Below are 27,069 nucleotides of genomic sequence, written 5' to 3' on the forward strand. Positions count from 1 at the left end.
GACTGGGGACAGAGAGCTCTACTGCAGGCCTGGGACCTGTCATTACCCCAGCACACTGTGGAGGGACTGGGGACAGAGAGCTCTACTGCAGGCCTGGGACCTGTCATTACACCAGCACACTGTTGGGGGAGTTGGGAAAAGAGAGCTCTACTGCAGGCCTGGGACCTGTCATTACACCAGCACACTGTTGGGGGAGTTGGGAAAAGAGAGCTCTACTGCAGGCCTGGGACCTGTCATTACACCAGCACACTGTTGGGGGAGTTGGGAAAAGAGAGCTCTACTGCAGGCCTGGGACCTGTCATTACACCAGCACACTGTTGGGGGAGTTGGGAAAGAGAGCTCTACTGCAGGCCTGGGACCTGTCATTACACCAGCACACTGTTGGGGGAGTTGGGAAAGAGAGCTCTACTGCAGGCCTGGGACCTGTCATTACACCAGCACACTGTTGGGGGAGTTGGGAAAGAGAGCTCTACTGCAGGCCTGGGACCTGTCATTACACCAGCACACTGTTGGGGGAGTTGGGAAAGAGAAGGCTCTACTTGGGGACAGTGGTGGATCATTAAGTGAAATATTTAATTGAAAAGAGAATGATTTTCTGATTACTAGTACAGGTGTAATATGTCAATTTTAAATGAACTTGCAGGGACATGGGCTACTGAAAGAGGACATCAACGAGGCAAAAATAGTTAGAAAAAAGCATTCAGATTTCAAGAAAAAGGATGACTTGAAGAACCTAACAGCTGTCATCCATCCGAGAGCTCGTAGTAAAAAATGAATACAACTGTCCGGAAACTCGGGGCAATCCCATTGGAGGATCAGAACGCAAAGTGAAGATGAGCAAGCACCTGGAAAAGCAATCTTCAGTGAGCACATCTTTACTAAGGAGAGGAGAGAAGGGAAAGTAGCCAGGGGACTACTGGCTACTAACAGAGTTCCCAAAGACTGAAAAAAAGAGACAGGACTCAAACACACAGTTTCTGTGTGGGGAGGGGAAAGGGCTCAGATCCAGTCCAGAGCAAAGGCCACTGTCCCCACTGAGACAAAACATCTCCACCACAGACAGCCCACCACATTCTATTGTGTTATGCTGATATCTAATGGAGATCTGCTGATAAAAACCAGAATGCTGCATTAGGAGAGCATGCAGAGAGACAAGGAAACAAACCAGGAAAAAAACAGAGGGAGGAAAGGAGAACGAAGGAGAGTGAGCGAGGAAGTGAGTCGGAGATATAAAAGCGACATGCATCCATCATTTCCGTTTCTGATGGGGAATGATCCTCACCCCAGCAAGGCACTTCTCCAGTGTGTCCAGGATGATGAGCTGAGAGAGATACAGGTTCTTCTCCGCAGCCTCTCCAAATATTCGCTAGGGGAGAAAGAGGAGACATGGTTGAGACATCTCCAACACTGTACCTGGCTCCATAGGCTTCAACAGACATTGTTTGCACATACAGCGCACACACACACACACACTCACCATGTTGTTCACATTCTTCAGTATGTTCGTGAGGCCACTGATGACCAGTGAGAACTTGTACTTGGAGATGTGTATCAGGCAGTCCTTGTTGTGCTCTGTGCTGACTTTGGTGTGAGTGTTCTGTTGGCCCACTTTGACTGGAAGCTGTAGAAGGGAAAAAGGGACAGAGTAAGGCTGTTGGTGTTGTTACATGAATCTAAGTTGGTAACTTTGCTTCGTGTCCAATACAAATAACCCTAACGTTAACCCTAACATACTGTCAAGAGCATCGAGTACAGGAATAGCCTTCTGTATACATTTCCTGTCAATAAGTCCATTACTATGTTTTCAAGGAGATCGCCTATTCTAGGTCTGCATGACTGAATAACAATACATTTGGTTAGCAGCGCTCCTTGAGCAGTGATCTCACAGTCTCTTTCTCTAGAGACCAACATGTCTGCCTCTAGTGAAGCCTCCTCTGCATCCTGAGCAGGGGATGTACTGTATAGTAGGCTACACTACATTCAGTGGATGTGTCAGAGAGCCTGGCTGGCTGGGCTCTCCTCTGCCTCCGACTCCAGCTCAGACAGGATGACAGTGCATCAGCTGGTCTGAGGCCCCAGGCTGACCCTGCCTTGCCTAAGCTCCGCTCCATCTAGCCTAATAACAGAAAATCACAGCTCCATGTGACACCCAAACACCATTAAAAAACACAAACACTCAAAGCAACCCGACTCTCCCACTTCTTGGAATAATTTTCCCATTTGGTGAGGGACAGCAGTACAGAGGCATGGGTTATTATAGAGCTAGCAGGACAAGACGCTCCCCTCCCTTAGTAGACCGGACAGCAGAAGAGACTTATGGGATAGAGAGGAGTGTAGAGCACTGGGGAAACCTAGAGGCTGGCCCCTCACTGAGCATATAGTCCTACACACACAGGGGGTGGATGTGCTGAGCTGGGCTCACAGACACACGCTATGGACTATACTCCATGCATTACGCTCCGCCTCTACCTTTTGGGCTACAATTACACACACACACACACACACACACACACACACACACACACACACACACACACACACACACACGTTTACAAGGAGGACTACTAATACAAACAAACTTACTTAGTCTGCAAAGTGCAGAGGAAGTCCAACTTGACAGTTTTGTATAGCCTATGGCTTCTTATAAGTAAGCTAAACAAATACAGTTTTGGAGATCTTTGAGGTTGACACAGTCCCAGTCCCAACCATCCGACAGGTCCTGAAGAGGTTCCTACAGCAGGAGGATGACCAAACACCCTGACCCCCAGCACAGGCCAGGGAGGGGCTGCTCCTCTGCTGGATTAGAGACATGCGTATGTGTGAGGGGACAGAAATGAGAGTCCTGAGACTTGAGCATCTTCCCTGCAAACACACACAGAGAAATCCGCATGCAGATCCGCTGGTTGACATCCATATTCAGGCCAGGCAAACAGACACAGGGCCACTTTGTTTCACTGGCACCGTCTTCAATTCCTCTAAAGTCAATCCCTTTCCTTAGGAGTGCTTTGGCACTAACCAACAGGGCACTGCACATAAAGAGAGGAGAGGTACACTTCTCTTGTCGACGTACCGCCAGAAGACACAAACGCCTAAGTAATGAAGTTTTTGCTGAGTGCCAACATAGAAACACTATTTAGGCGAGCACAGAAAAAAAACTGGAGGTTGGGATTGTTGTGAATCATGGAGATATTTATGAGCTAACATCCAAGATTCCATCTAAAAGAAGCATGGCTCTTCTTCACGTGGCTGAGCTTCTCTCTCTAGGTCAGGGCTTGTAAGCAGCATCAGGGATCAATGTCAAATTTTCTATGAAAAGGTCAAAGATTCCCTCTTTTCCTTAGAAGCTTTGGTTTCACAAGCTCAAGCACAATACATGCAAGCACTAGTTTAAGACACTGTTAGAATAAATTATAGGGTTTAATGTTGTTTACACAAATGGGGGTAAAAATGGAATCCTATTCAAACACACTACATTATCCTTGGATGTGGCACGACAGAAGTAGCCCACCTTTCATTCGATTTTGAAAAGGATAGTCTGAATGAACTCTAGTGAGGGTTAGATTATTTGTAGGGTATAAATCTCTAATGCTCTGCTTTGACCTCAATGGGTCAAGCTCGAGGAAAGGTGATATGGCCGAACCTATAATATCACAGAGGTTGAGCTGCTAATCTCAAAGCTGATTCTGACTAAAAGCAGTCCCAATCCCACCAGAAGCCAACATACACAATCCTTTTTAATGAGTACAAAGCACTATCAATAGGCTTAACAGTCAAAAGTGGATTTAAATTAGGCCTAATCTCCATGAAAACGTCATCAAAGCGCAATGAGCCACACCCAGCCACGTGGCCTTCCAAGCCAGAAAAGTTAGCTAACGGATAAGGAGGCACAATTTCAACTGAATATCTGCTACAAGGGACAGGTAGGCCTACCGGCCTGGAATAGTCTGGACCCTTGAAGATGGAGAAAGATTACTGGGGAGCCGGGACATTCGACTGTTAATCACTATGCTACCACTGAAACGTTCAAAACTATAATAGCGGATGTCAGAAACTAAGTGTTGTGATACAGTCTCAGTAACCTAGACATCTGGCCTGTTGCATACGGTCTAGCCTCCTCATGTCATGTACTGTATGAATACGTCACTGATGTGGTTACCAACACCTTAGATGGAACTGATCAGATGAACCGGGTCCCGCCCCGCCCCCTCTCCAAATACTACTGCTGCAGCATCGAGAGATCGTCCTGACCGGTTGCATCACAGCCTGGTACGGCCAAAACAGCAAGGCTCTTCAGGTGGTGGTGAACACAGCCCAGTACATCACTGAGACCGTGCTCCCACCCATCCAGGATATCTACTCAAAACAGTGCCTGAAGAAGGACCCCACACACGAGCTGTTCTCTCCCTTACGGTCGGGAAGGCAGTATCGGAGCATGAGGTCTGATACAGTTTCAAATCTACAAGCCATAAGACTAATGAACACATGAACCACCTGCTCTGATTCTCCTCACCTCAGCAAACATGCAGTCACTCACACACCGAATCTACAAAACCATCCCCTCTTTTGCCCTCAGAACAGCCTCAATTAGTCGGGGCTGGACTCTACAAGGTGTCGAAAGCGTTCCACAGGGATACTATTTGCACCCAGGGGGAGCCACAGGACCGAGTTTGGGAAACGTTTTGCAAAATGACTCAAATGTAAATGTAAGTAGGGTCTAACCCAGGGCTCTCCAACCCTGTTCCCGCTGAGATACTTTCCTGTAGGTTTTCACTCCAACCCTAATCTAGTGCACCTGATTCTAATAATTAGCAGGTTGATAAGCCGAGGTTGGAGCAAAAACCTACATGAGAGTAGCTTTCCAGGAATAGGGTTGGTGAGCCCTGGCCTAACCACCTACCCAAAACAAGCCACAGTAGTGTGTTAAACATCCACAAGTGCTAATCTCTCATCTCCACTGAGCTATTTGGTAAAAATGTGGGTTTTTTTATTTTAAAAAATGGGCTTGCTTTACACTTAAGAGATAGTTGATAGAAAACACATGTGTAAACAAATCATGTTAACAGTGTATGGCAATATGCCCACAAGTCATCTTTCCTCTTGCAACAATGAACAGACCCAAAAATGATTGTTTTTCAGTAATTTGATAGGATTCATTAGCCTTTATTTATTTTTACATATGGAATGGGAAATGCCATGTTTTATAGGTTGATCATGTAGGCATAACACCTTGGCCTACTTAACCGATCATAATCATACAGACTGGGCCTATACATTTGATTACATCAGTTGTATGAAAAAAGCAACACATGCAAGGTTGACACAATGAAATCACTGCTTTGCATATAAGTAAGCCTACTACAGTACCACCATAACCCATACTGATACTGCATCAGGTAGGCTAGTGGCAATTCCAAGGTAACAGAATTATATTTGACTCCGTTTTTTCACTTTAAAATGTATGCCAAACAAAAAACATTTATTTCAAAGTTTAACAAAATATACAAATCTATGCACAAGGACTACTTTGAACAATTTCCACTGAAAAATGTACCAAAACGAATTAAAGTGGAAGATCTGTGCAGATGCAAATTTTGGTAATGGAATTGTGGTAAAATCTCCCTCAGGTTTTTATGCGACCACGTTTACCAAAAATTCTTAAATGTCTACTCCGAATTAAGATTCAAAGATGTCTGCAGAAAGAATGGGGTGTCAGCTATGAGATGGCACCTTGAGTTTGGAAATAAATCTGTTTTGGTTATTGAACTAGGCCACATTAAGTGAAGTGGATTTACACCCGGTAACAGTGCAGTAGAGTTCAGTACAGTAAAGTAGAGTATAGTTCAGCACAGTACAATATACTGTAATACACTTTTCTTTACTGTAATGTGCTATCCAAACTTGTGAAAGATAGGTTCAGATTTGGTGCAGTCCAGTATGTCTGTGAAAGTTAAACGAATATAAAAACAGGTCTACTTCATGTCCATCATCTCCCGCACCACCCCAACACAGGTGAAAATGGTGCGTTTCTAATGTTTTGTAGTAAAAAGATGGAGGAAGATAAGTGTTTCCAATGATATCGGTGAGCATTGTGTGATTTTAACCAATTATGAGTAGGCATTGTTTACTAATTGTTTACTAATGTCATCATTCCTTCAACATCAAGGCGTGGGTGGATTGACCAAACTACTTTTCAACGTCCCTGGACGTCCGGTGTCAGTGGGTGCTCAGTCGGTGAGGATGCTGGTTACAGAAAATGAAAAGACAGGGGGCTCATGGTGTAGGTGTCAGTAACAGCTGGGAGAGGTGACATTAACTAGAGAAAGAGAAAGAGAGAGAGAGAGAGAGAGAGAGAGAGAGAGAGAGAGAGAGAGAGAGAGAGAGAGAGAGAGAGAGAGAGAGAGAGAGAGAGAGAGAGAGAGAGAGAGAGAGAGAGAGAGAGATTGTCCAAACTGTTTGAACACTTAACAGTCTTGGTTTGACCAACAGAAAGACAAAGAAAACAGTTATGATCTGAACATAACAGTATGGCAATGGACGGGAGGACAGTAGCAGGAGACACTATGAACTGAACATAACAGTATGTCAGTGGAAGGGAGGACAGTAGCAGGAGACACTATGAGCTGAACATAACAGTATGTCAGTGGAAGGGAGGACAGTAGCAGGAGACACTATGAACTGAACATAACAGTATGTCAGTGGAAGGGAGGACAGTAGCAGGAGACACTATGAACTGAACATAACAGTATGTCAGTGGAAGGGAGGACAGTAGCAGGAGACACTATGAGCTGAACATAACAGTATGTCAGTGGAAGGGAGGACAGTAGCAGGAGACACTATGAACTGAACATAACAGTATGGCAGTGGAAGGGAGGACAGTAGCAGGAGACACTATGAACTGAACATAACAGTATGTCAGTGGAAGGGAGGACAGTAGCAGGAGACACTATGAGCTGAACATAACAGTATGGCAGTGGAAGAGGACAGTAGCAGAAGACACTATGAACTGAACATAACAGTATGGCAGTGGAAGGGAGGACAGTAACAGGAGACACTATGAACTGAACATAACAGTATGTCAGTGGAAGGGAGGACAGTAGCAGGAGACACTATGAACTGAACATAACAGTATGGCAGTGGAAGGGAGGACAGTAACAGGAGACACTATGAGCTGAACATAACAGTATGGCAGTGGAAGGGAGGACAGTAACAGGAGACACTATGAACTGAACATAACAGTATGGCAGTGGAAGGGAGGACAGTAGCAGGAGACACTCTGAACTGAACATAACAGTATGTCAGTGGAAGGGAGGACAGTAACAGGAGACACTATGAACTGAACATAACAGTATGTCAGTGGAAGGGAGGACAGTAGCAGGAGACACTATGAACTGAACATAACAGTCAGTGGAAGGGAGGACAGTAGCAGGAGACACTATGAGCTGAACATAACAGTATGTCAGTGGAAGGGAGGACAGTAACAGGAGACACTATGAGCTGAACATAACAGTAGAAGAGAGGACAGTAACAGGAGACACTATGAGCTGAACATAACAGTATGTCAGTGGAAGGGAGGACAGTAACAGGAGACACTATGAGCTGAACATAACAGTATGTCAGTGGAAGGGAGGACAGTAGCAGGAGACACTATGAACTGAACAGAACAGTATGTCAGTGGAAGGGAGGACAGTAACAGGAGACACTATGAACTGAACATAACAGTATGCCAGTGGAAGAGAGGACAGTAGCAGGAGACACTATGAACTGAACATAACAGTATGTCAGTGGAAGGGAGGACAGTAGCAGGAGACACTATGAACTGAACATAACAGTATGTCAGTGGAAGGGAGGACAGTAGCAGGAGACACTGAGCTGAACATAACAGTATGTCAGTGGAAGGGAGGACAGTAGCAGGAGACACTATGAACTGAACATAACAGTATGTCAGTGGAAGGGAGAACAGTAGCAGGAGACACTATGAACTGAACATAACAGTATGGCAGTGGAAGGGAGGACAGTAGCAGGAGACACTATGAACTGAACATAACAGTATGCCAGTGGAAGAGAGGACAGTAGCAGGAGACACTATGAACTGAACATAACAGTATGTCAGTGGAAGGGAGGACAGTAGCAGGAGACACTATGAACTGAACATAACAGTATGGCAGTGGAAGGGAGGACAGTAGCAGGAGACACTATGAACTGAACATAACAGTATGGCAGTGGAAGGGAGGACAGTAGCAGGGGACACTATGAACTGAACATAACAGTATGCCAGTGGAAGAGAGGACAGTAGCAGGAGACACTATGAACTGAACATAACAGTATGTCAGTGGAAGGGAGGACAGTAGCAGGAGACACTATGAACTGAACATAACAGTATGGCAGTGGAAGGGAGGACAGTAGCAGGAGACACTATGAACTGAACATAACAGTATGGCAGTGGAAGGGAGGACAGTAGCAGGGGACACTATGAACTGAACATAACAGTATGGCAGTGGAAGAGAGGACAGTAGCAGGTGACCCAACTGTGGTTTGTGACTATTGTGACTTCCCGTTGTAGCCAATTCAGTTGCAGTAATTCGGTTTCTGATGTTTTTCTTTTTCTAATCACTTAATTCATAAACAAAATTGATATCAGTAAAACCACTATAACTAATTGGTAGGTCTACCATTACTTGTTACTTCTGTGAACTTTCATTATCCTCCCGACCTTATAAGGGAAAGACATTAGAAAATATCGTAAAGATGTGGCTTTTTGGTAATGGAATTACAAGGCACAGGGCAATATTTATTAAACTTCCAGAAGGTAAACAATTTCTCCAAAGCTATATAAAGCTTAAGTGTTGATATTGGTTGGCAGGGGTCTTTATGTCAACATTGTGTTTTGATGCATTTCTGATGCCTTTTAAGACTTTTTTCTGGTCAATGTTTTCTAAGCCTTTAGTAATGTCTAATTATGGGAAATGGTTGATGGTATCTATGCCTTAATTTCCCAAAAATACAAACTCGTAGCTTTCATTTGACACCCAATGTAATATGCTCCTACGAACTTCACATGCTGGTGCTTATGATGGGTACTTTTCAATGGAAATGCCCCTAGCCCTGCTTTGAGGTACGACAAGGATGAAGATATTTGTGAAATTGTGCTTGTCAATGACATCAGTGAGGGGATTAGAGCAGGTCAATAAAATATTTTATCTCCCATGTTTTCCAATTCAATGAATGGATGGGACCTGGTTGTCAATCTGCATAGATAAATCCACACATACTGTAAACAAACTGGACAAAAATATAAACGTAACATATAAAGTGTTGGTCCCATGTTTCATGATCTGAAATAAAAGATCCCAGAAATGTTCCATACAAACAAAAAGCTTATTTCTCTCAAATTTTGTCCACAAAATGTTCACATCTCTGTTAGTGCGCATTCCTCAAAACTGAGGTAATCCATCCACCTGGCAGGTGTGGCATATCAAGAAACTGATTAAACAGCATGATCATTACACAGGTGCACCTTGTGCTGGGGACAATAAAAGGCCACTTTAAAATATGCTGTATCGTCACAACACAATACCACTGAGATCTCAAATTCTGAGGAAGCTCGCAATTGGCATGTTAACTGCAAGAATGTCCACCAGAGCTGTTACCAGAGAATTGAATGTTCATTTCTCTACCATAAACTGCCTCCAATGTCATTTTAGAGAATTTGGCAGTACATCCATCCAGCTTCACAACCTCAGACCATGTGTAACCACACCAGCCCAGGACCTCCACATCTGGCTTCCTCACCTGTGGGACTGTTTTAGGGGGTTGCTGAGGATTATTTGTGTTTGTAATAAAGCCCTTTTGTAGGAAGAAACTAATTCTGATTGGCTGGGCCTAGCTCCCCAGTGGGTGGGCCTGGTTGTCAAGTAGGTGGGCCCACCCATGGCTGCACCCCTGCTTAGTCATGCGAAATCCATAGCTTAGGGCCTAATGAATTTATTTCAATTGACTGACTTCCTGTAACTCAGTAAATTGTTGCGTTTATATTTTTGTTTAGTAATAGTTAGCTGCGTGGCTATAAAGAAACAATGTTTTGTAGTCCAAGGTGAGGCTACTAGTTATTGGAAATGACATTAACACACTAATTACTGGACACTTGCTTCGGGTTGACAAGCTCGCAGTGGCTAGCTAGTTAGCACAGTTTTATTGGCAGAAGCTGAATGCATTACAGTAATAACCACGCAAGCTAGCAGCTCGCTGCCCAATTCAACATATAGTTAGTTCCTCCTTCTTGACAGTAAGAGGCGTGTTCTGTCGATTCCTTTGTTTATATATTGAGGCTACATCCTCGTGGTTTCATCCAAAGGGATTTTAAATGCTATTTCAAATGTTAGGGACAGAATTGGTCCATGTGTTATTTCGTCCTCTCTCTCTCTGTCGCTGTCACTTGCTCCTGTGTGATGATGCGGCTTTGCAGGAGAACTATAAATTCTAGATCGGCTCAAAACATACCACTCATGACAGTGCAGCTTTCTTTAAATGATCCCGTCGCTAAGCCCACGACCTCTATGATGTTACTGGGAAAAAAGCAGAGGCACAATTTCTGATACGATGTGTTATTCTTACCTGCTCGTCGAATCTACTAATTACGGCCTGAACCCATTCCACGGGTTTATGCGCCGCCATGGCCGGCCGGGTGCGAGCCGCGATGGGCCACTTGAATTATCCGTATAAATAATGATTCCTTTGCTATTTGCAACCAGTTAATCCTCAAATTCCGATGTTGATGGGGTTATTTTTTCTTTCTTTTATCAGACACACCACAATATCCCCATGACAGAACCGGAAGTTTGAATCCTCCTTCTCAATGAACAGTCGTCATTAGTTACCACAGCCACAAAGGCATAATTATGGATAAACCCCGCCTATTTCCACAATGTATTTTCTTAAAATCTGTTTTTAACGTAAGCCTAACCTTAACCACACTGATAACCTTATGCTGAACCGTAACCTTACTTTAAGACCAAAAAGCGATTTTTTTTTTTAATGAATTGTTTCGATAGAGCCACTTTGACTTTGTGGCTGTGGTAACTAGTGACAACCTCAATGAAGCAGGCACTGATTCTGTTTAGAGGAGCAGCTACTGCGCGTGCGTTGCAAGAATCTTTGCAGCGTCCAGTATGAATAGAAAAAACGGGACACTGGACCAATGCCGTGTGTTTTCATCAATGACAGGTTTTAGATAACAAACTGGTGAGGTCACACTGCCTTAGGATTTTAGATACAGAAGAAACAGAAACAGAAATACTTTGAAGTTAAAACAAAATGCATAATAACAGTAGCTAAACTCTGTAGCTGACTAAAGGGTTTAAAAACTGTTTCCCATGCTTGTTCAATAAACCATAAACAATTAATGAACATGCACCTGTGGAGCGGTTGTTAAGACACTAACAGCTTACAGACTGTAGGCAATTAAGGTCACAGTTATGAAAACCTAGGACACTAAAGAGGCCTTTCTACTGACTCTGAAAAACACCAAAAGAAAGATGCCTAGGGTCCCTGTTCATCTGCATGAACGTGCCTTAGGCATGCTGCAAGGAGGCATGAGGACTGCAGATGTGGCCAGGGCAATAAATTGCAATGTCCGTACTGTGAGACGCCTAAAACAGCGCTACAGGGAGACAGGACAGACCGCTGATCTTCCTCGCAGTGGCAGACCACGTGTAACAACACCTGCACAGGATCGGTACATCTGAACATCACACCTGCGGGACAGGTACAGGATGGCAACAACAACTGCCCGAGTTACACCAGGAACGCACAATCCCTCCATCAGTGCTCAGACTGTCCACAAAGGCTGAGAGAGGCTGGACTGAGGGCTTGTAGGCCTGTTGTAAGGCAGGTCCTCACCAGACATCACTGGCAACAACGTCACCTATGGGCACAAACCCACCATCGCTGGACCAGACAGGACTGGCAAAAAGTGCTTTTCACTGACGAGTTGCGGTTTTGTCTCACCAGGGGTGATGGTCAGATTTGCGTTTATCATCAAAGGAATGAGCGTTACACCGAGGCCTATACTCTGGAGCGGGATCGATTTAGAGGTGGAGGGTCCGTCATGGTCTGGGGCGGTGTGTCACAGCATCATCGGACTGAGCTTGTTGTCACTGCAGGCAATCTCAACACTGTGCGTTACAGGGAAGACATCCTCCTCCCTCATGTGGTTACCCTCCAGCATGACAATGACACCAGCCATATTGCTTGTTCTGTGCGTGATTTCCTGCAATACAGGAATGTCAGTGTTCTGCCATGGCCAGCGAAGAGCCCAGATCTCAATCTCATTGAGCACGTCTGGGACCTGTTGGATCGGAGGGTGAGGGCTAGGGCCATGCCCCCAAGAAATGTCCGGGAACTTGCAGGTGCCTTGGTGGAAGAGTGGGGTAACATCTCACAGCAAGAACTGGCAAACCTGGTGCAGTCCATGAGGAGGAGATGCACTGCAATACTGACTGTTACTTTTTGTTACATTTTGACCCCCACTTTGTTCAGGGACACATTATTACATTTCTGTTAGTCACATGTCTGTGGAACCTGTTCAGTTTATGTCTCAGTTGCTGAATCTTGTTATGTTCATACAAATATTTACACATATTAAATTTGCTGAAAATAAACGCAGTTGACAGTGAGAGGACGTTTCTTTTTTTTGCTGAGTTTAGATAAGTTAGCAATCCCTTATAGTGTAGGCCTACATCATCACTTGACACTTGTACAATATGATATGACTCCAGTCCTTCATCTGGCAATTTGTGCTGGTATTCTAAGCTGTTATGTAACAATTTATTCTTGTCCCTCCCTTCCCTTTTCTCTCAGGCAAGAATGCAATGTTAATAGTTAAGAAAGTAAGCCTATATAAACGGCTTACCTATAAATGATCTCATAGCAGATTGTCCCTTTGAAAAATATTTTTCTGGAGGGCCAAATAAAACCCTGGGGGAACCCTGGTGTATAAGATATCAGTCCTAATATACTTACATTTGTCATCCAAATGTGTTGACATGTAAAGTTGCCATGCTTTGACCCTGTGCCACCTCAGAAAGAATTGCTGCAAAATGAACTAATTTCAATTATCTAAAGAATGTTGAACAGTTATCTTTTTTGTTCATAGAAAGAAAGTCTAGCTTGTGCAGCACTGGTCTACATCATGTTGGTACAACCAGGCAGTCATGGGCAGCTCCAGGGAGGGGCAAAACGGTGCTGAAGCCCCCTCAAGAATAGGCCTAGCACTCCCATTAGCACCAAGAAATACGTTTTGCGTATATGCAATCATGTACACTGTAGGTTGCAAGCACCCGTACACAACGACCAAGCTACCCCAGTGAAAAATGCTTGGTACTGCCACTGCAGGCAGTAAGGATGGTTAGGACAGTAAGTGGAGGCCTACAGGTGAAAGCGGTTGCTAAGAGGCAGTCTTAGTGAGCAAAAAATATATATATCCCAAAAGCCTAACTGATGGCTTCAGATTGGTCCGCTTGCTTGTAGCAGCAAGTGAGGTGAACCTGTACAGCCTTCTTGTAGCAGCAAGTGAGGTGAATCTGTACCACTTGCTTGTTCACCAAGTGAGGTGAACCTGTACAGCCTTCTTGTAGCAGCAAGTGAGGTGAATCTGTACCACTTGCTTGTTCACCAAGTGAGGTGAACCTGTACAGCCTTCTTGTAGCAGCAAGTGAGGTGAATCTGTACCACTTGCTTGTTCACCAAGTGAGGTGAACCTGTACAGCCTTCTTGTAGCAGCAAGTGAGGTGAATCTGTACCACTTGCTTGTAGCACCAAGTGAGGTGAATCTGTACGGCCTTCTTGTAGCAGCAAGTAAGGTGAATCTGTAGGTGCGTATCAGTCCATACATCCCGATTCCCAGTCAAAGCACTGTCGACCGGTCTACAAGCCTACTTCTAACCACCTGGAACTCCCTGAGTGCACAGTCATTCGAATGCACTTCATATAATTATAATGATCCACAACACCGTTCATATCATCAGTATTTACTTGGTGAAAATCCATAGAATGTTTTTAATATAAAATCTGAACCTTCCCACTACAATCTAAAACAGGGCCAAGTTATTAATTTTACCAGAACCTCTCTGCCCCCTAGCGGTGATGTAGAATTATGACAACATCTTAGTTCCAATATATTGCTGTATATTTGCTGTGGAAACATTGTTGTGACAGAGAGCACAGACATACAGTAGGCATCATCTGGGCTGTCTGGAATATGATCAATAGAAGACAATATTTCCTATAATTATTTATGGAAGAGAGAAATGTAAAACGTCTCGCCATCAGCAACACAGTAAAATGCCACAGTTTTTCAATACAGAAAATGGCCACACACAGACACATAAGACATGATTTCTCACACATTGGTTCCTATAATGCACTGACTGATCAGACCCTACTATCGCTGAACTTTGACCTCAGTGTGTTTGTAATTCAGACCAGCACAGCAGACAGGATCATGTCCCCCTCCACCTCCAGGATATCAATCTGCTGAAACAGGAAGTGGCGGTGGTTGTAGCTGAACATCAGGGCTCCATTCACCATCACCTTGTAGCACTGGGTATCACACATGATGATCACCTGAAACACAGGGCCTGACATGAGTGCTGAGCTCATCCAAGGAAAAGCATACGGTATCATTGAAGCTAAAACACATTCAGATACATTTCAGCTGAAATTGTGGTCAATGCACAACACATGTAAATATCCGTTAAAATATATCTACTTGTTCCATCCTACAGTATGCAGTTAGCTATAATGGAGTTTATACCGTAAAAGGCTGGCCTCTGTAGAAGGGCATGCCACCTGTCCTTTCCTCTTGACCCCACTGTTCCTTCAGGAGACTGTTACGAACTACAACGTTCTCATTGAACCTGGGGTTGAAGTGGAACGCCACCCCTGAGTTGAAACGCAGGTTGATACAGAACCTAGAACCATAATCATGGTTATTAGGCTTGACCAGGAATGTCAGGTTAGAATACCCATTAAACTAATGCTCTGTGGTAGATGGTGGAAAAGGTGTACAGAGGTAACCAGTTTATAATATCAATAAGGCACCTCGGGGGTTGGGGTATATGGGCAATATACCACGGCTAAGGGCTGTGTCCAGGCACTCCACGTTGCGTCGTGCATAAGAACAGCCCTATATTTGCCATATACCACACCTCCTTGGGCCTTATTGCATAAATATACAACGGCTAAGGGCTGTTCTTATGCACGGTGCGAAGCAGAGTGCCTGGATACAGCCCTTAGCCGTGGTATATTGGCCATATACCACAAATCCGAGGTGCCTTATTACTATTATAAACTGGGTACTAACATAAGACAGAACAGTAAACAAGTATTTTTGCCTCAAACCTGTGGTATATTGTCTGAAATAAACAAGGCTGAAATGCATTTTTAGCCAATCAGCATCCAGGACCCAAACAACCTGGCTCATAATACTGTATAGCTCTGTAATGTACTGCTTGTAGAGAGGGATAACTTTTCTGGACTCTGCTGGTGAGTGTTACACAATCGTGAAATAAATAATTTGGAGGGTGACAGGCTAATCAAAAGAGGACCTTTTCCTTACTATTCATTTGTATTGTCTGTAATGTACAGGTATACAATTCATAGTACCAACTCTGACCCATAGCAGGTGAAGCAAATGCTTATGTAAGATGTGCTCAAATTGAGTAAGTTACTTACTTATCAGCGTTGTGGTTGACCACACCCTGGATGGTGATGTTTCTGCCTGGGTAAAGTCCACCTGCCATTATGTTTTTATACGGCACAACCTGAGGTCAAAGGATCCATAACATCACCATGTCAACCCAATAATCTGGTTCGATACATAAATTAATGTAATTATGCAGTCTGCAATTAGTCTGTAGGTTAAAGAAGGGGTGCTTACAAAGGACGGCTTGGGGGTGTATGGAGGCTGGGCAGTGTATGGAGGGGGTGCCTATAAAATGAACATTACACATCACCACAGTCTCTACAAAAAAAACGACTTTAATAAGCTTGTCAGAACTTAATTTTCTTAATTAACATTCATTTATATAGATAAAGATTTATCAAATTTCAATGCAATTCCTGATATTGGCCTCTATCTACACATTTTAAACTCTGAAAAGTTGATTCATTGGAATGCAGCTGACCTGAAGAAATCCTGCAGCAGAGAAAGCCTACAAAACAGACAAACAGTTGTCAAATATATATCAACCTTAATAAGGAAAGCAAGCAAGATCTACCCTGAAAGCTAACGTTGATTGAATGGAATGAAATGCAGTCACCTTACTAAAACAACCACCACCAGGAAAAAAGCTAAATACACGAAATGAGCTGTCAACCCAGCACGGTATAATCTACCTGTGTGGCGTTACACCATTGAGGAGTTTTGGGGCCAGTTTTGCTTTGACGAGATCTATTTCGGTTTCGTTGACCCTGTAAATAAATTGTCCATCTTGGATTATGACCTATGCTACTGTTTTGTGAAGCCAGATAGGTAGTACTGGATTTATTACTAATTATAAGTGTTTCCAGACCTTATTCTTGAAGTAACTCCAAATATAATATGTTTTTAACTTGTATAACTAAGATTCCTGTTCATGAGTCTGTCTGTCATATGAAGAATACTCACACTGTGTGGATGGCCAGGATATCCTGGTTGGGGAGGAGGTGACTGGAGAAAAGACAGGACATAACATTTCATTTCTATGTATAGGATATGAACAGACTCTCTTAGTCAGCACATGCAAGTCTGAATAATGATAATAACTTAATTTGTATAGCACTTTCCAATGCAGGTAACAAAGTGCTTCACATCATAAAATAAAAGTACTAACAAAGAAATAAAGACAGGAGGAAGGACAATGAAAAAAGATAGCTAATTAAAATCATACATTAAAAGATCTTTCTAAAAGTGTGTCTTCAACATGGATTTAAAAAGAGGCATGCCTGATCTCCTCTAGCACACCATCCAAAGTCTACATGGGCTTAAAACATTTTTTTATTTATTATAAAATTCTGAAAACTATAAATAGCATTCCACCCATGAGGCCACTTTTTCTGGATGCCAAAAAGATGTCTAATACAATCATTACACCACCTGACCATGACCACTGCAACCACTTCTGCCCACTTGCTTGCATTCCAGACAACTGATTAAGATGAGGAAATCTGTCCAGTTGCTTGCTCAAAGCTGATCCCACTGAACGCGAAAATGTACTATATTCTCCCATGAGGAGGACCTGTCAGATACTTACGGTGACTGCAGGGTTGGAGAAGGCAATAGACTGGACTTCCACTCCCCCATTCACAGAGATGGTGTCCACTCTGGAGAATGACAGCCGGTGCAGGTACTCCATGAAGAGGACACCATTCACAAAAATCTGGGATAAAACAGGATTTAGGAGAGACAAAAAATTATATACACTACGTGAGTATTCTGATCTTATCATTATTTCTATTCACATTTTCGAACCCCAAACCATATAAACTTGAATGCTTTTTGGATTTAATCATTTTCAGGTGATATGTATTTGTGTAATGAGGGAGGGTGTGGCGAAAGTGAATAACACCTTATATCAAGGTGTGCATAATTATTAGGCAGCCTCATTACCTCAGGTAAAATGGGCCAAAAAGAGATTTACTGACACTGAAAAGCCAAAAATGTAAAATGCCTTTCAGATGAATGCGACACTCTTTAAATAGCTAAACTATTGAGGTGTGACCACCGGACAATCAAACGTTTTGTTGCGAATTGTCAACTGGGGCGCAAAAAACGCATGGGGAAGAAAAGGCGCAAATTAACTGCAAAAGACTTGAGAAGAATTAAACGTCAAACTACCAGGAACCCATTATCCTCCAGTGCCACCATATTCCAGAACTGCAACCTACCTGGAGGGTTCAGAAGTACAAGGTGTCAAGTGCTCAGAGACATGGCCAAGGTCAAGAGGACTGAAACAAGACCACCACTGAATAAGATTCACAAGTTGAAGCGTCAAGATTGGGCAAAAAAATACCTGAAGACAGATTTTTCAAAGGTTTTATGGACAAATGAAATGAAAGTGACTCTTGATGGACCAAATGGATGGGCCCGTGGCAGGATCAGTAATGGACACAGGGCACCACTTTGAGTCAGGTGCCAGCAAGGTAAAGGAGGGGTACTGGTATGGGCTGCTATCATTGAGGATGAGGTAGTTGGACCTTTTTGGGTTGAAGATGGACTGAAACTCAACTCCCAAACCTACTGCCAGTTTCTGGAAGATTCTTTCGTCAAACAGTGGTACAGGAAGAAGTCCTCAGCATTCTAGAAGGCCATGATCTTTATCCAGGACAATGCTCCATCACATGCATCCAAGTACTCCACTGCTTGGCTAGCCAGCAAGGGCCTCAAAGATGCCTGAATAACGACCTGGCCCCCTTCCTCACCTGACTTAAATCCTATTGAGAACTTGTGGGCCCTTCTCAAACGTCAGATTTACAGTGAGGGAAGACAATACACCTCTTTGAACAGCATTTGGGAGGCTGTGGTTGCTGCTTCAGCGAAAGTTGATCGTGAACAAATCAAGAAACAGAGACTCCATGGATGGAAGGCTCATGGCAGTTCTTGAAAATAAGGGTGGCTATATTGGTCACTGAATATTTTTGAAAGGCCAAAAATGTTATACAATTGTCATTTTGTGTTACTTATCTGTTAAACTTACTCAAAAAATGAAGAATCAACAAGTGAGTTGAGAGAAATTATTTTTGTAATTTAGTTGCCTAATAATTCTGCACACTAATAGTTGCCTAATAATTCTGCACACTTATATATTTCCCTGAGAAAGACAAAACTCACTTTTCCTTTGTTAAACATTCAGGTTTGAGGTTCAATAACATTTTGGATTGACTGAGAGCATTGTGTTTGTTCAACAATAAAATGAATCCCGAGGAATACAATTTGCCTAACAATTGTGCACGCAGTGTTAAATATATACATATTATAATATATGCCATTTAGCAGACGCTGTTATCCAAAGCGACTTACAGTTATGCATGCATACAGTACATTTTACGTACAGTATGGGTGGCTCCACACTGCCCTTTCTCACCTGGACAAAAAGAACACCTATGTGAGAATGCTGTTCATCGACTACAGCTCAGCGTTCAACACCATAGTGCCCACGAAGCTCATCACTAAGCTAAGGACTCTGGGACTAAACACCTCCCTCTGCAACTGGATCCTGGACTTCCTGACGGGCCTCCCCCAGGTGGTAAGAGTAGGCAACAACACGTCTGCCACGCTGATCCTTAACACTGGGGCCCCTCAGGGGTGTGTACTTAGTCCCCTCCTGTATTCCGTGTTCACTCACAACTGCGTGGCCAAACACGACTCCAACACCATCATTAAGTTTGCTGATGACACAACAGTGTTAGGCCTGATCACCAACAATGATGAGATGGCCTATAGGGAGGAGGTCAGAGAACTGGCAGTGTGGTGCCAGGACAACAACCTCTCCCTCAATGTGAGCAATACAAAGGAGCTGATCATGGACTACAGGAAAAGACGGACCGAACAGGACCCCATTATCATCGACGGGGCTCTAGTGGAGCGAGTCGAGAGTTTCAAGTTCCTTGGTGTCCACATCACCAACGAACTATCATGGTCCAAACATACCAAGACAGTCGTGAAGAGGGCACAACAAAACCTCTTCCCCCTCAGGAGAAAAGATTTGGCATGGCCCCCAGATCCTCAAAAGGTTCTACAGCTGCACCATCGAGAGCATCCTGACCGGTTGCATCACCGCCTGGTATGGCAACTGCTCGGCATCTGACCGTAAGGCGCTACAGAGGGTAGTGCGAACAGCCCAGTACATCACTGGGACAAGCTTCCTGCCATCCAGGACCTATATAATAGGCAGTGTCAGGAGAAAGACCATAAAATTGTCAAAGACTCCAGTCACCCAAGTTATAGACTGTTTTCTCTGCTACCGGTACTGGAGCGCAAAGTCTAGGACCAAAAGGCTCCTCAACTGCTTCTACCCCCAAATCATTAGACTGCTGAACAATTCTTAAAAATCACCACCGGACAATTTACATTGTATAGCGCAGCATCAGAATGTAATGAGCTAACAGATGTACTGAGTACTGAACTAAGAATGGTGTCTGAGTGGGTTGATATGAACAAATTGGTGTTGAACATTTCTAAAACTAAGTGTATTGTATTTGGTTCTAGATATATGCTTGCTGATGATCCCCAACTGAATTTGTCGATGAATAGAACACATGTAGAGCAAGTGAAAAAAACAAAACTACAGGCGTCATGTTGGATGCAGCTTTCTCATGGTCAGAACACATAGATAATATTGTTATTAAGATGGGTAATGGAATTGCTGTTACAAGAAAATGTTCAGAGTATGTAACATCTAGCACGCTGAATTAGGTCAATCCCTTATCCTATCACACTTAGAGTACTGTCCAGTTATATGGTCATCTGCAGCAAAGAAAGATATAAAAAAGCTCCAAATCGCTCTAAACAGGGCTGCCAGATTAGCTCTTCATTGCTCTATCCGTATGAATATTATCCAAATGCATCAGAATCTCTCATGGCTTCACATTGAAAACAAATTACTATCCATTCAGTATTTTTTTTCAGGCCAGTTAGTACATACTAGCAACACGCATAACCACCAAACCAGACAGGTACATTCAGGGAATCTACTGTAAGACAACCAAAGCCAAGGACAAATCGCCTTAAATCTACAGTTTTATATAGAGCCATAGCTGAATGGAACTCTTTAGCAATCATTATTTCTCAGGCAAAAAGTAAATCCAAATTCAAGAAAAAAATTATGCGATAGACCATATGACTGGACAGGAAATAGAAAGCATCAACTGAATGTTAAATGTGTTTCCTGTCAGATATTTTAATTGTCTGTATTGTCTACTTGTTAAATGTTTGTAAAGTCTTAATTTGTAATTGTTTGTAATGTTTTATTAATTGGTGTTGGACCCCAGGAAGATTAGCTAACGTTACGGCGTTAGCTAATGGGGATCCAAACAAAAATGTACAAATTCACAAATAAGTCCACAATCAAAACACTTTTCTAGAGATAATGTTCAATTCAATAAGTCAAGAGTAAAAAAAAACTTCTCTAGAGATAAGGTTCATTCAATAAGTCAAGAGTAAAGAAAACTGCTCTAGAGATAAGGTTAATTCAATAAGGTTATTCAAAAAATGTTGTAGCCTAAGCATCAGTAATAAAAATCTCCTGACCGAATATGAATCTCTGTTGACCAGGAACATGAGGGTAAAGTTGGCCCCCCGGGTCATGGTTGCAAAGTATTCACGCTCCTCTGAACCCCACTTGGAGTGCTGCATGGTGTTGCAGATCACAACGTCTAGGAAGCTGTCATATCGGGGGTTGAAGTGGAGGGCTATGTCAGGATTTCCTCTTGAGCCACATTGCAAATTCACATGAAACCTATACGGACAAAAGGAAGGGGCATATTATTTTTTGATGTACAATTATGGCCTATACAATCATGTTCTGTGTGGCTCAGTTGGTAGAGCATGCAACACCAGGGTTGTGGGTTCGATTTCCATTTTTTTTATTTTTACCTTTATTTAACTAGGCAAGTCAGATAAGAACAAATTCTTATTTTCAATGATGGCCTAGGAACAGTGGGTTTACTGCCTTGTTCAGGGGCAGAACAACAGATTTGTACCTTGTCAGCTTGGGGACTTGAACTTGCAACCTTTCAGTTGCTAGTCCAACAGCTCTAACCACTAGGCTATGCTGCTGCCCAGCAGGGGGCAGCCATGGGGGACTAGTATGAAACAAATACGAAGATATATGCACTCACTACTGTAAGTTGCTCTGGATATGAGTGTCTGCTAAAATGTAAATGTTGCATTCAATGATTAGGATAAACAAGATCCCTTCTGTGCTTATAGTGAGTGACAAGACTGTGCTAAAGGAGAGTGTCTCTAGATAGGGCTACCTCTGGGCTCCTGGCAGGACTCTTCCTGTCACAGTGATGGTCTTCCCCTCATGCAGAGCTCCCTGGATACAGCCAGTGAATGGCACTCTCTAGTGGCACAGAGCACAAAACAACATGTGAACAGGGCTGGGTGCTAGTCTTGTTCACCATCAGTTAAGACCCAGGCAAGCTAGGGACTTGGCAAATAGAGACTTTGAAACGTTAAGCACTCACAATGGCCATATCAAGTATTTTCTAATAACAATCTAAAAGGTTATGGTTTCCTTTCTTCTTTTCTTTTCTAGTTAAAAAAATCCTTTAGGATTAATTTCCAATAGAATCCTATAGGATTCTCACAATCCTATCGGATTTTGTGACACCTCTATCAGAATCCTATCTGAACCCCATTGAACTACTTTTTTCCTATTGGAAATGTCAAAAATAATCCTATAAGATTCTCGCAACCCTATAGGATTTTGTGTCACAACTATCAGAATCCTATTGGACAACTTTTTTCCTACAGGAAACTCTTGTAGGATTTTGTCACCACACTAATTTGTTGTAATTTGTTCCAGTACAATACAACAACATTAATTACAACATTTTGGTTGATTGGAAACAACAGTTCTATATTCATTTCGGTTTTATTCACCACAATATGGGAGTGATTCAAAGCTGCAAGTCCATTTGTAGTATGACCACCTACACCTTTTTTTTTTAAATGGGAAAATTACACCAAAAATAAGCAACAAAATGACACCCAAACATCACATATAACGGGGCCTATAAATGACGTGAATAATATCAAAGTAGAATTCTTACCGGATTGAAGAAGGGTTGCTGAAAAGACATGCTTAAGTGTTGCTCTGATCTGTCTGTTCGAAGCACGTAGACGTGATCTGGTTCTCCTCAGTAAAGCTGCAATGTCACTTTTTGGGCGACCCGACCAAATTCACATAGAAAAGTGATTTATAGATCTGCCTTTCTAATTGAAAGCAAGTCTAAGAAGCGGTAGATCTGTTCTATGTGCGCTAGTTATATGCTTCCTGTTTTTGTATTTTACCAGCTTCAAACTGCTGAAAATACAATATTTTTGGTTACAGAAAATATATTTCACAGGGATGGTACAATGATTCTCTACACAATACTTGCTTTCTTTGTCAATAAACTGGAATTAGGCAAACTATTAGAAAAGCAACTAGGAAATGGCGGAGCGATTTCTGCAGTGCACGTAAGTTTCGTTTCTCATAAATGTCTCCATACACAATCGAAAACCGTGACCCTTAGATAAGAGAGCAACGAAAATGTAGCACACCTTTTACACCAAGTAGCCTACGACTTTGCTGACTGATTACCATTAACTTACCATTTTTAAATGGTTTAGTTTTCTTGTATCCATTCATTTATTACTTTCACTAAGTCACTAGCATCAGAGGTATTTTGTAGTGAATTGTAAAGGGAATCAAACAGCATACATATCTATCCAAAGTGCCTCTTTCACTAGGTGTTGTCTCATCATACCTATTACATTTATATCTGATCAGATTTTGCATGTGTCCTCAAACATACAGTATATCTATGGTGTCTGTTATTTATAATAATAATAATAATAATGTATTCTCTATACTATTTAAACATAAACAATGAGAGCCTTGATGAATTGGGAGGTGGCTACATAAACTAAACCATGAATACACACCAAATAAAAAACAAGTCATTTGAATGAAACATACTACACTAGTGTACAGATAAGTGAATCAGTAGATATGAGTTTTTATGGCCTAATGTCCTTACTCCATCATATCTTGTGTTAATGATTACCATATCACACCAAGGGCACAAATCAAGTTACCAGTGACACCACAGAGAAAGGGAGTAGTTCTAAATATATTTGGTGACAGTAGATATAGATAACCGTAAATATAACTGTCCATAGCATAACTAAAATACTTTATTAAATTCAGCTCAAACATACATTTTCACATGACAAGCTTCATTTTATTGTCTTTCAAGGATGAAAACAGAAACTGTGTTTACAGAATGGTAGCCACATGCAATACAAAAATATGAATTTTTACATGACATAAAAAACATTCAAAAAAATGTACAGTATTTTTACAGTATTTTGTACATGAAAAAATATAAAGATATATACATCTGTAATAGGGGGTCAGTACCTATTTAAAAATGCAATGATGTATAGTACATATAAAATGTTTGTACAAATATTACAATAATTGTGTTAATTAGCTGTACATTAAATAATGTATATACATGTCTATCTCAGATACCACTGATATTGTCAAAATAACATTTACTGCAGTCTTTCACTAAATCAACCCTTCATGTTCCAATACAATACACTCACTCGTACATACACACTCACAAACAAACACAAATACAAGCACACCAACGAGGCGAGCAATCACAAACATAATACACACAAGCGCGCACAAAAAGGCCATGTTTAAGGAGTAAATTATAGGATACTTTTGCGCCAGGCTCTTGTTCTATTATTTTTGCACTGTGAATGAATCTACTAAACTACTTGAATGGTCTACCTCTACACCCCTCACAGGCTGATAGAGGGCATCTCTTGCGTCTCTGTGGCGCCCTCTTACGCCTTTTAATAATCAGGGCACTCACTTCATCATCAAATACTTTCAGTCATAAATAACCAACATAATTCCATTTCTAGTGGGTAGTGAGATGATGAGAGGAAGGTCCCATTGCATGCTGACACCTGTGAACTGTCAACATATTCATTCTTCATTCATGCACTGAGCTGTTTTCAAATGTATGGTTTCATCAGATTCTACTCAGACAAGCAACACAAAGACAAGAGTCAATTAAATCATGCTCTCCCAACTCCTGAGACCTTTGTCCTTTCAAATTTCATGGAACAAAAAAAGAAACACTACAAAAATGATTACTTTAAATAGGAACCAACAACCAAAGGTGACAGTTTGTTTCTTATAGTTTTTTCTCCTGTTGAAATAATGTGTACAGGTAGTGAGTGACCAGAAGGCAGACATGGGCCAGCACGATGACAGTGTCGCAGCGCATGCCATCAAAAAACTGCAGAGAGCTGAGGGGTAAGAATCAAGAGGCAGTTGGATTACATCACTCAAGCAGCCTGAAGCATCAAGACCACAATGAGAAAAGAGGAGGGAGTGAATGCAGAGGTACATTTGTGATAGGAGGAGTTAAAACCATTGTTTTGGCCCAGCGAGTGTCTGGGCCACGTCGTCTGGGAGCCCCCAGCAGGAAGAACCACATCACAGCAGCACAGAGAGCAGGGCAGGCTGCAGACGGAGCAGAACACAGCAGAGCAGCTGTCAGCCACCAGGCACAGGCCACAGCACACCAGTCAGTCTTAGCACAGACACCACAAACCAGTTAATCACAAGTCTCAGATAGTCCAAATTGCAAAAAATGAATTAAATAAAAATGAAGGCAAGAAGTTTTGAGATGAAGGAAGGAAAGTTGAGGGGAGGTAGCGAAGCACTACCCTTAACCTCCTCAGTCCAGCACCCTTCTCTCCCACACAACCAAACACTACAGTTTAATAGACATGGAAGATCAGGCTGTGGGTTAGTGGAAGCAGTGTCTGTATCAGGCAGAGTCAATGCTTTGATCAATCCTAAGAGTTAAGGATTTCAGGAGCATGCAAGGCAGACCCAGGCTTTGTTTGTTTTGCATTGCTTATATTTCATAGTGACGGCTACAACCTATATTAGGAAGACAGAAAACAGAAAGAGAGAGAGAGAGAACAAAGGAAAACATGGAGGTTAGAGACTGTTGGTGAAAGTATGCTAACAGGTGTAACATTAAGAGAGAATAAGACCGGTGCAGTAGAGTAGACAGGTAAATACTTCAACATGAAACAAGGGTCCAGATTTCTGTACCACAGAAGACCCAGATGAGCTTTCTCACAGAAAGCTTTTTCAGGATTCACAAGCCCATGCAAAGTGTCCCAACAGACCATGGCAAACACCATGCAACCTGGTAAGTGCTTCTCTTTCCATTCAAGCTCTGGCATGCTATGCAGACAGACTTTGTTGGGGCATCTGTGGTATCATTCCTGATAGTGTTGGAAGAGGCCAGCTTGTGTTTGAATACAAACAGAAGACCAGTAGCCAAGCCAGTTCCACTAGCAGAGAGTTGTTGAACTGATGGTGGCTGTTACTGGACAACAGGCTCATGTGAGAGAAGACTCCACCCATGGGCCTTTGAGTGACAGACATGCAGTATGTAGTGAATGAGGAAGTTACAGAGAACGAGCAGGAGAGAGATGGTAGGAGAGGTGGAGAGAAATCTGGACCAGGTACTGTATATTCTAATATGAGAAGAGGAAAGGGGTGGGGAGATGTAGGGGTACAGAGCAGGTCAGGAAATAGTCCAGGAAAGGGAAGGACAAAACAATGCTTTTAAACACAAAAGTGCATTCAACTCACAGTCACATCCTGGGGGAGATAGAGTTTGGAAAGCAGAAGACAAAACAAAGAACATTCCCTTAGCATCACATATGGTTCATTTCTAAATGATTCACCATTAGAAATCACCGTCCCTCATATTACAGTGGTCAATGTATTTGTAGTGGACCATTAGATGCTAATGTGGCTCATGAATATTATGACCATAAACTACTACCAAGAGTCTACTCAGGCATACCCTGCCTGGTCCTCATTAGTTTTACATCAGTGGGTCTAATACCTCACAGCAATCTGGGGGTCATCCTTTACAAGCCTTCAGTTGAACCCCTTTGTTTTATACACAAGTCCATTCCAGACGAGTCAGAGCCCAGTCAGGGGTCAGAGTGCATCTCAGGGCAGGTAGGACATATACTCCTCCCATGCTTCCACCTCTATCTCCACCTCTAGGATACGTACTCTGCAGACTTCCAGAAGTGTCCAGGGTGGGACAGTCTCCGGTTGAGTTTGGGCAGCTTCTCCAGCATGTCAGCCAGCTGGGTGAAGGTGGGCCGCTCCCTCAGGTCATAGGCCCAGCAGGCAGACAGGATCTCCTGCACACACATACACAGGAGGTATTCATGTCTTTACTTCGTGCCAACACAAT

General features: G+C 42.6%; 3 protein-coding genes across 11 annotated transcripts in view; all 3 read right to left on the reverse strand.

The window, feature by feature from the left end:
* LOC115149113 (neurofibromin) overlaps positions 1 to 11,428 on the reverse strand; it is a 70,337-nt gene extending 58,909 nt beyond the window's left edge. For all 4 annotated transcript variants that reach the window (XM_029691643.1, XM_029691645.1, XM_029691644.1 and 1 more), the window contains exons 1-3: positions 10,612 to 11,428; positions 1,478 to 1,621; positions 1,283 to 1,366 (exon numbers count right to left, since the gene is read on the reverse strand). In XM_029691643.1, the coding sequence (XP_029547503.1) occupies positions 1,283 to 1,366; positions 1,478 to 1,621; positions 10,612 to 10,671 (288 nt within the window). In that variant the 5' untranslated portion in view covers positions 10,672 to 11,428. The remainder of the gene's footprint in view (positions 1 to 1,282; positions 1,367 to 1,477; positions 1,622 to 10,611) is intronic.
* Positions 11,429 to 14,008: 2,580 nt separating this feature from the next.
* LOC115149118 (galectin-9) lies at positions 14,009 to 23,016 on the reverse strand. Of its 3 annotated transcripts, XM_029691649.1 has the most exons (11): positions 22,813 to 23,015; positions 22,012 to 22,100; positions 21,284 to 21,491; positions 17,289 to 17,414; positions 16,664 to 16,705; positions 16,393 to 16,467; positions 16,182 to 16,208; positions 15,935 to 15,985; positions 15,730 to 15,818; positions 14,810 to 14,966; positions 14,009 to 14,619 (listed from the first exon to the last, which is right to left on the reverse strand). In XM_029691649.1, the coding sequence occupies exons 1-11, from the start codon at positions 22,840 to 22,842 to the stop codon at positions 14,473 to 14,475; spliced, it is 1,041 nt and encodes a 346-aa protein (XP_029547509.1). In that variant the 5' UTR covers positions 22,843 to 23,015; the 3' UTR covers positions 14,009 to 14,472. The 3 variants fall into 3 exon arrangements, with proteins under 3 accessions (XP_029547509.1, XP_029547510.1, XP_029547511.1); XM_029691650.1 differs by lacking the exon at positions 16,182 to 16,208 and having other exon boundaries at positions 22,813 to 23,016; XM_029691651.1 differs by lacking the exon at positions 16,393 to 16,467.
* A 950-nt stretch (positions 23,017 to 23,966) lies between these two features.
* The window catches only part of LOC115149119 (kinase suppressor of Ras 1), a 38,413-nt gene continuing 35,310 nt past the window's right edge, over positions 23,967 to 27,069 (reverse strand). For 2 of the 4 annotated variants that reach the window (XM_029691655.1, XM_029691652.1), the window contains one exon: positions 23,967 to 27,016. In XM_029691655.1, the coding sequence (XP_029547515.1) occupies positions 26,870 to 27,016 (147 nt within the window). In that variant the 3' untranslated portion in view covers positions 23,967 to 26,869. The remainder of the gene's footprint in view (positions 27,017 to 27,069) is intronic. The other 2 variants (XM_029691653.1, XM_029691654.1) reach the window with 2 other exon arrangements.

The sequence above is a fragment of the Salmo trutta genome, chromosome 15 (genome assembly GCF_901001165.1).
Source record: "Salmo trutta chromosome 15, fSalTru1.1, whole genome shotgun sequence".
In the NCBI taxonomy this organism is placed as follows: domain Eukaryota; kingdom Metazoa; phylum Chordata; class Actinopteri; order Salmoniformes; family Salmonidae; genus Salmo; species Salmo trutta.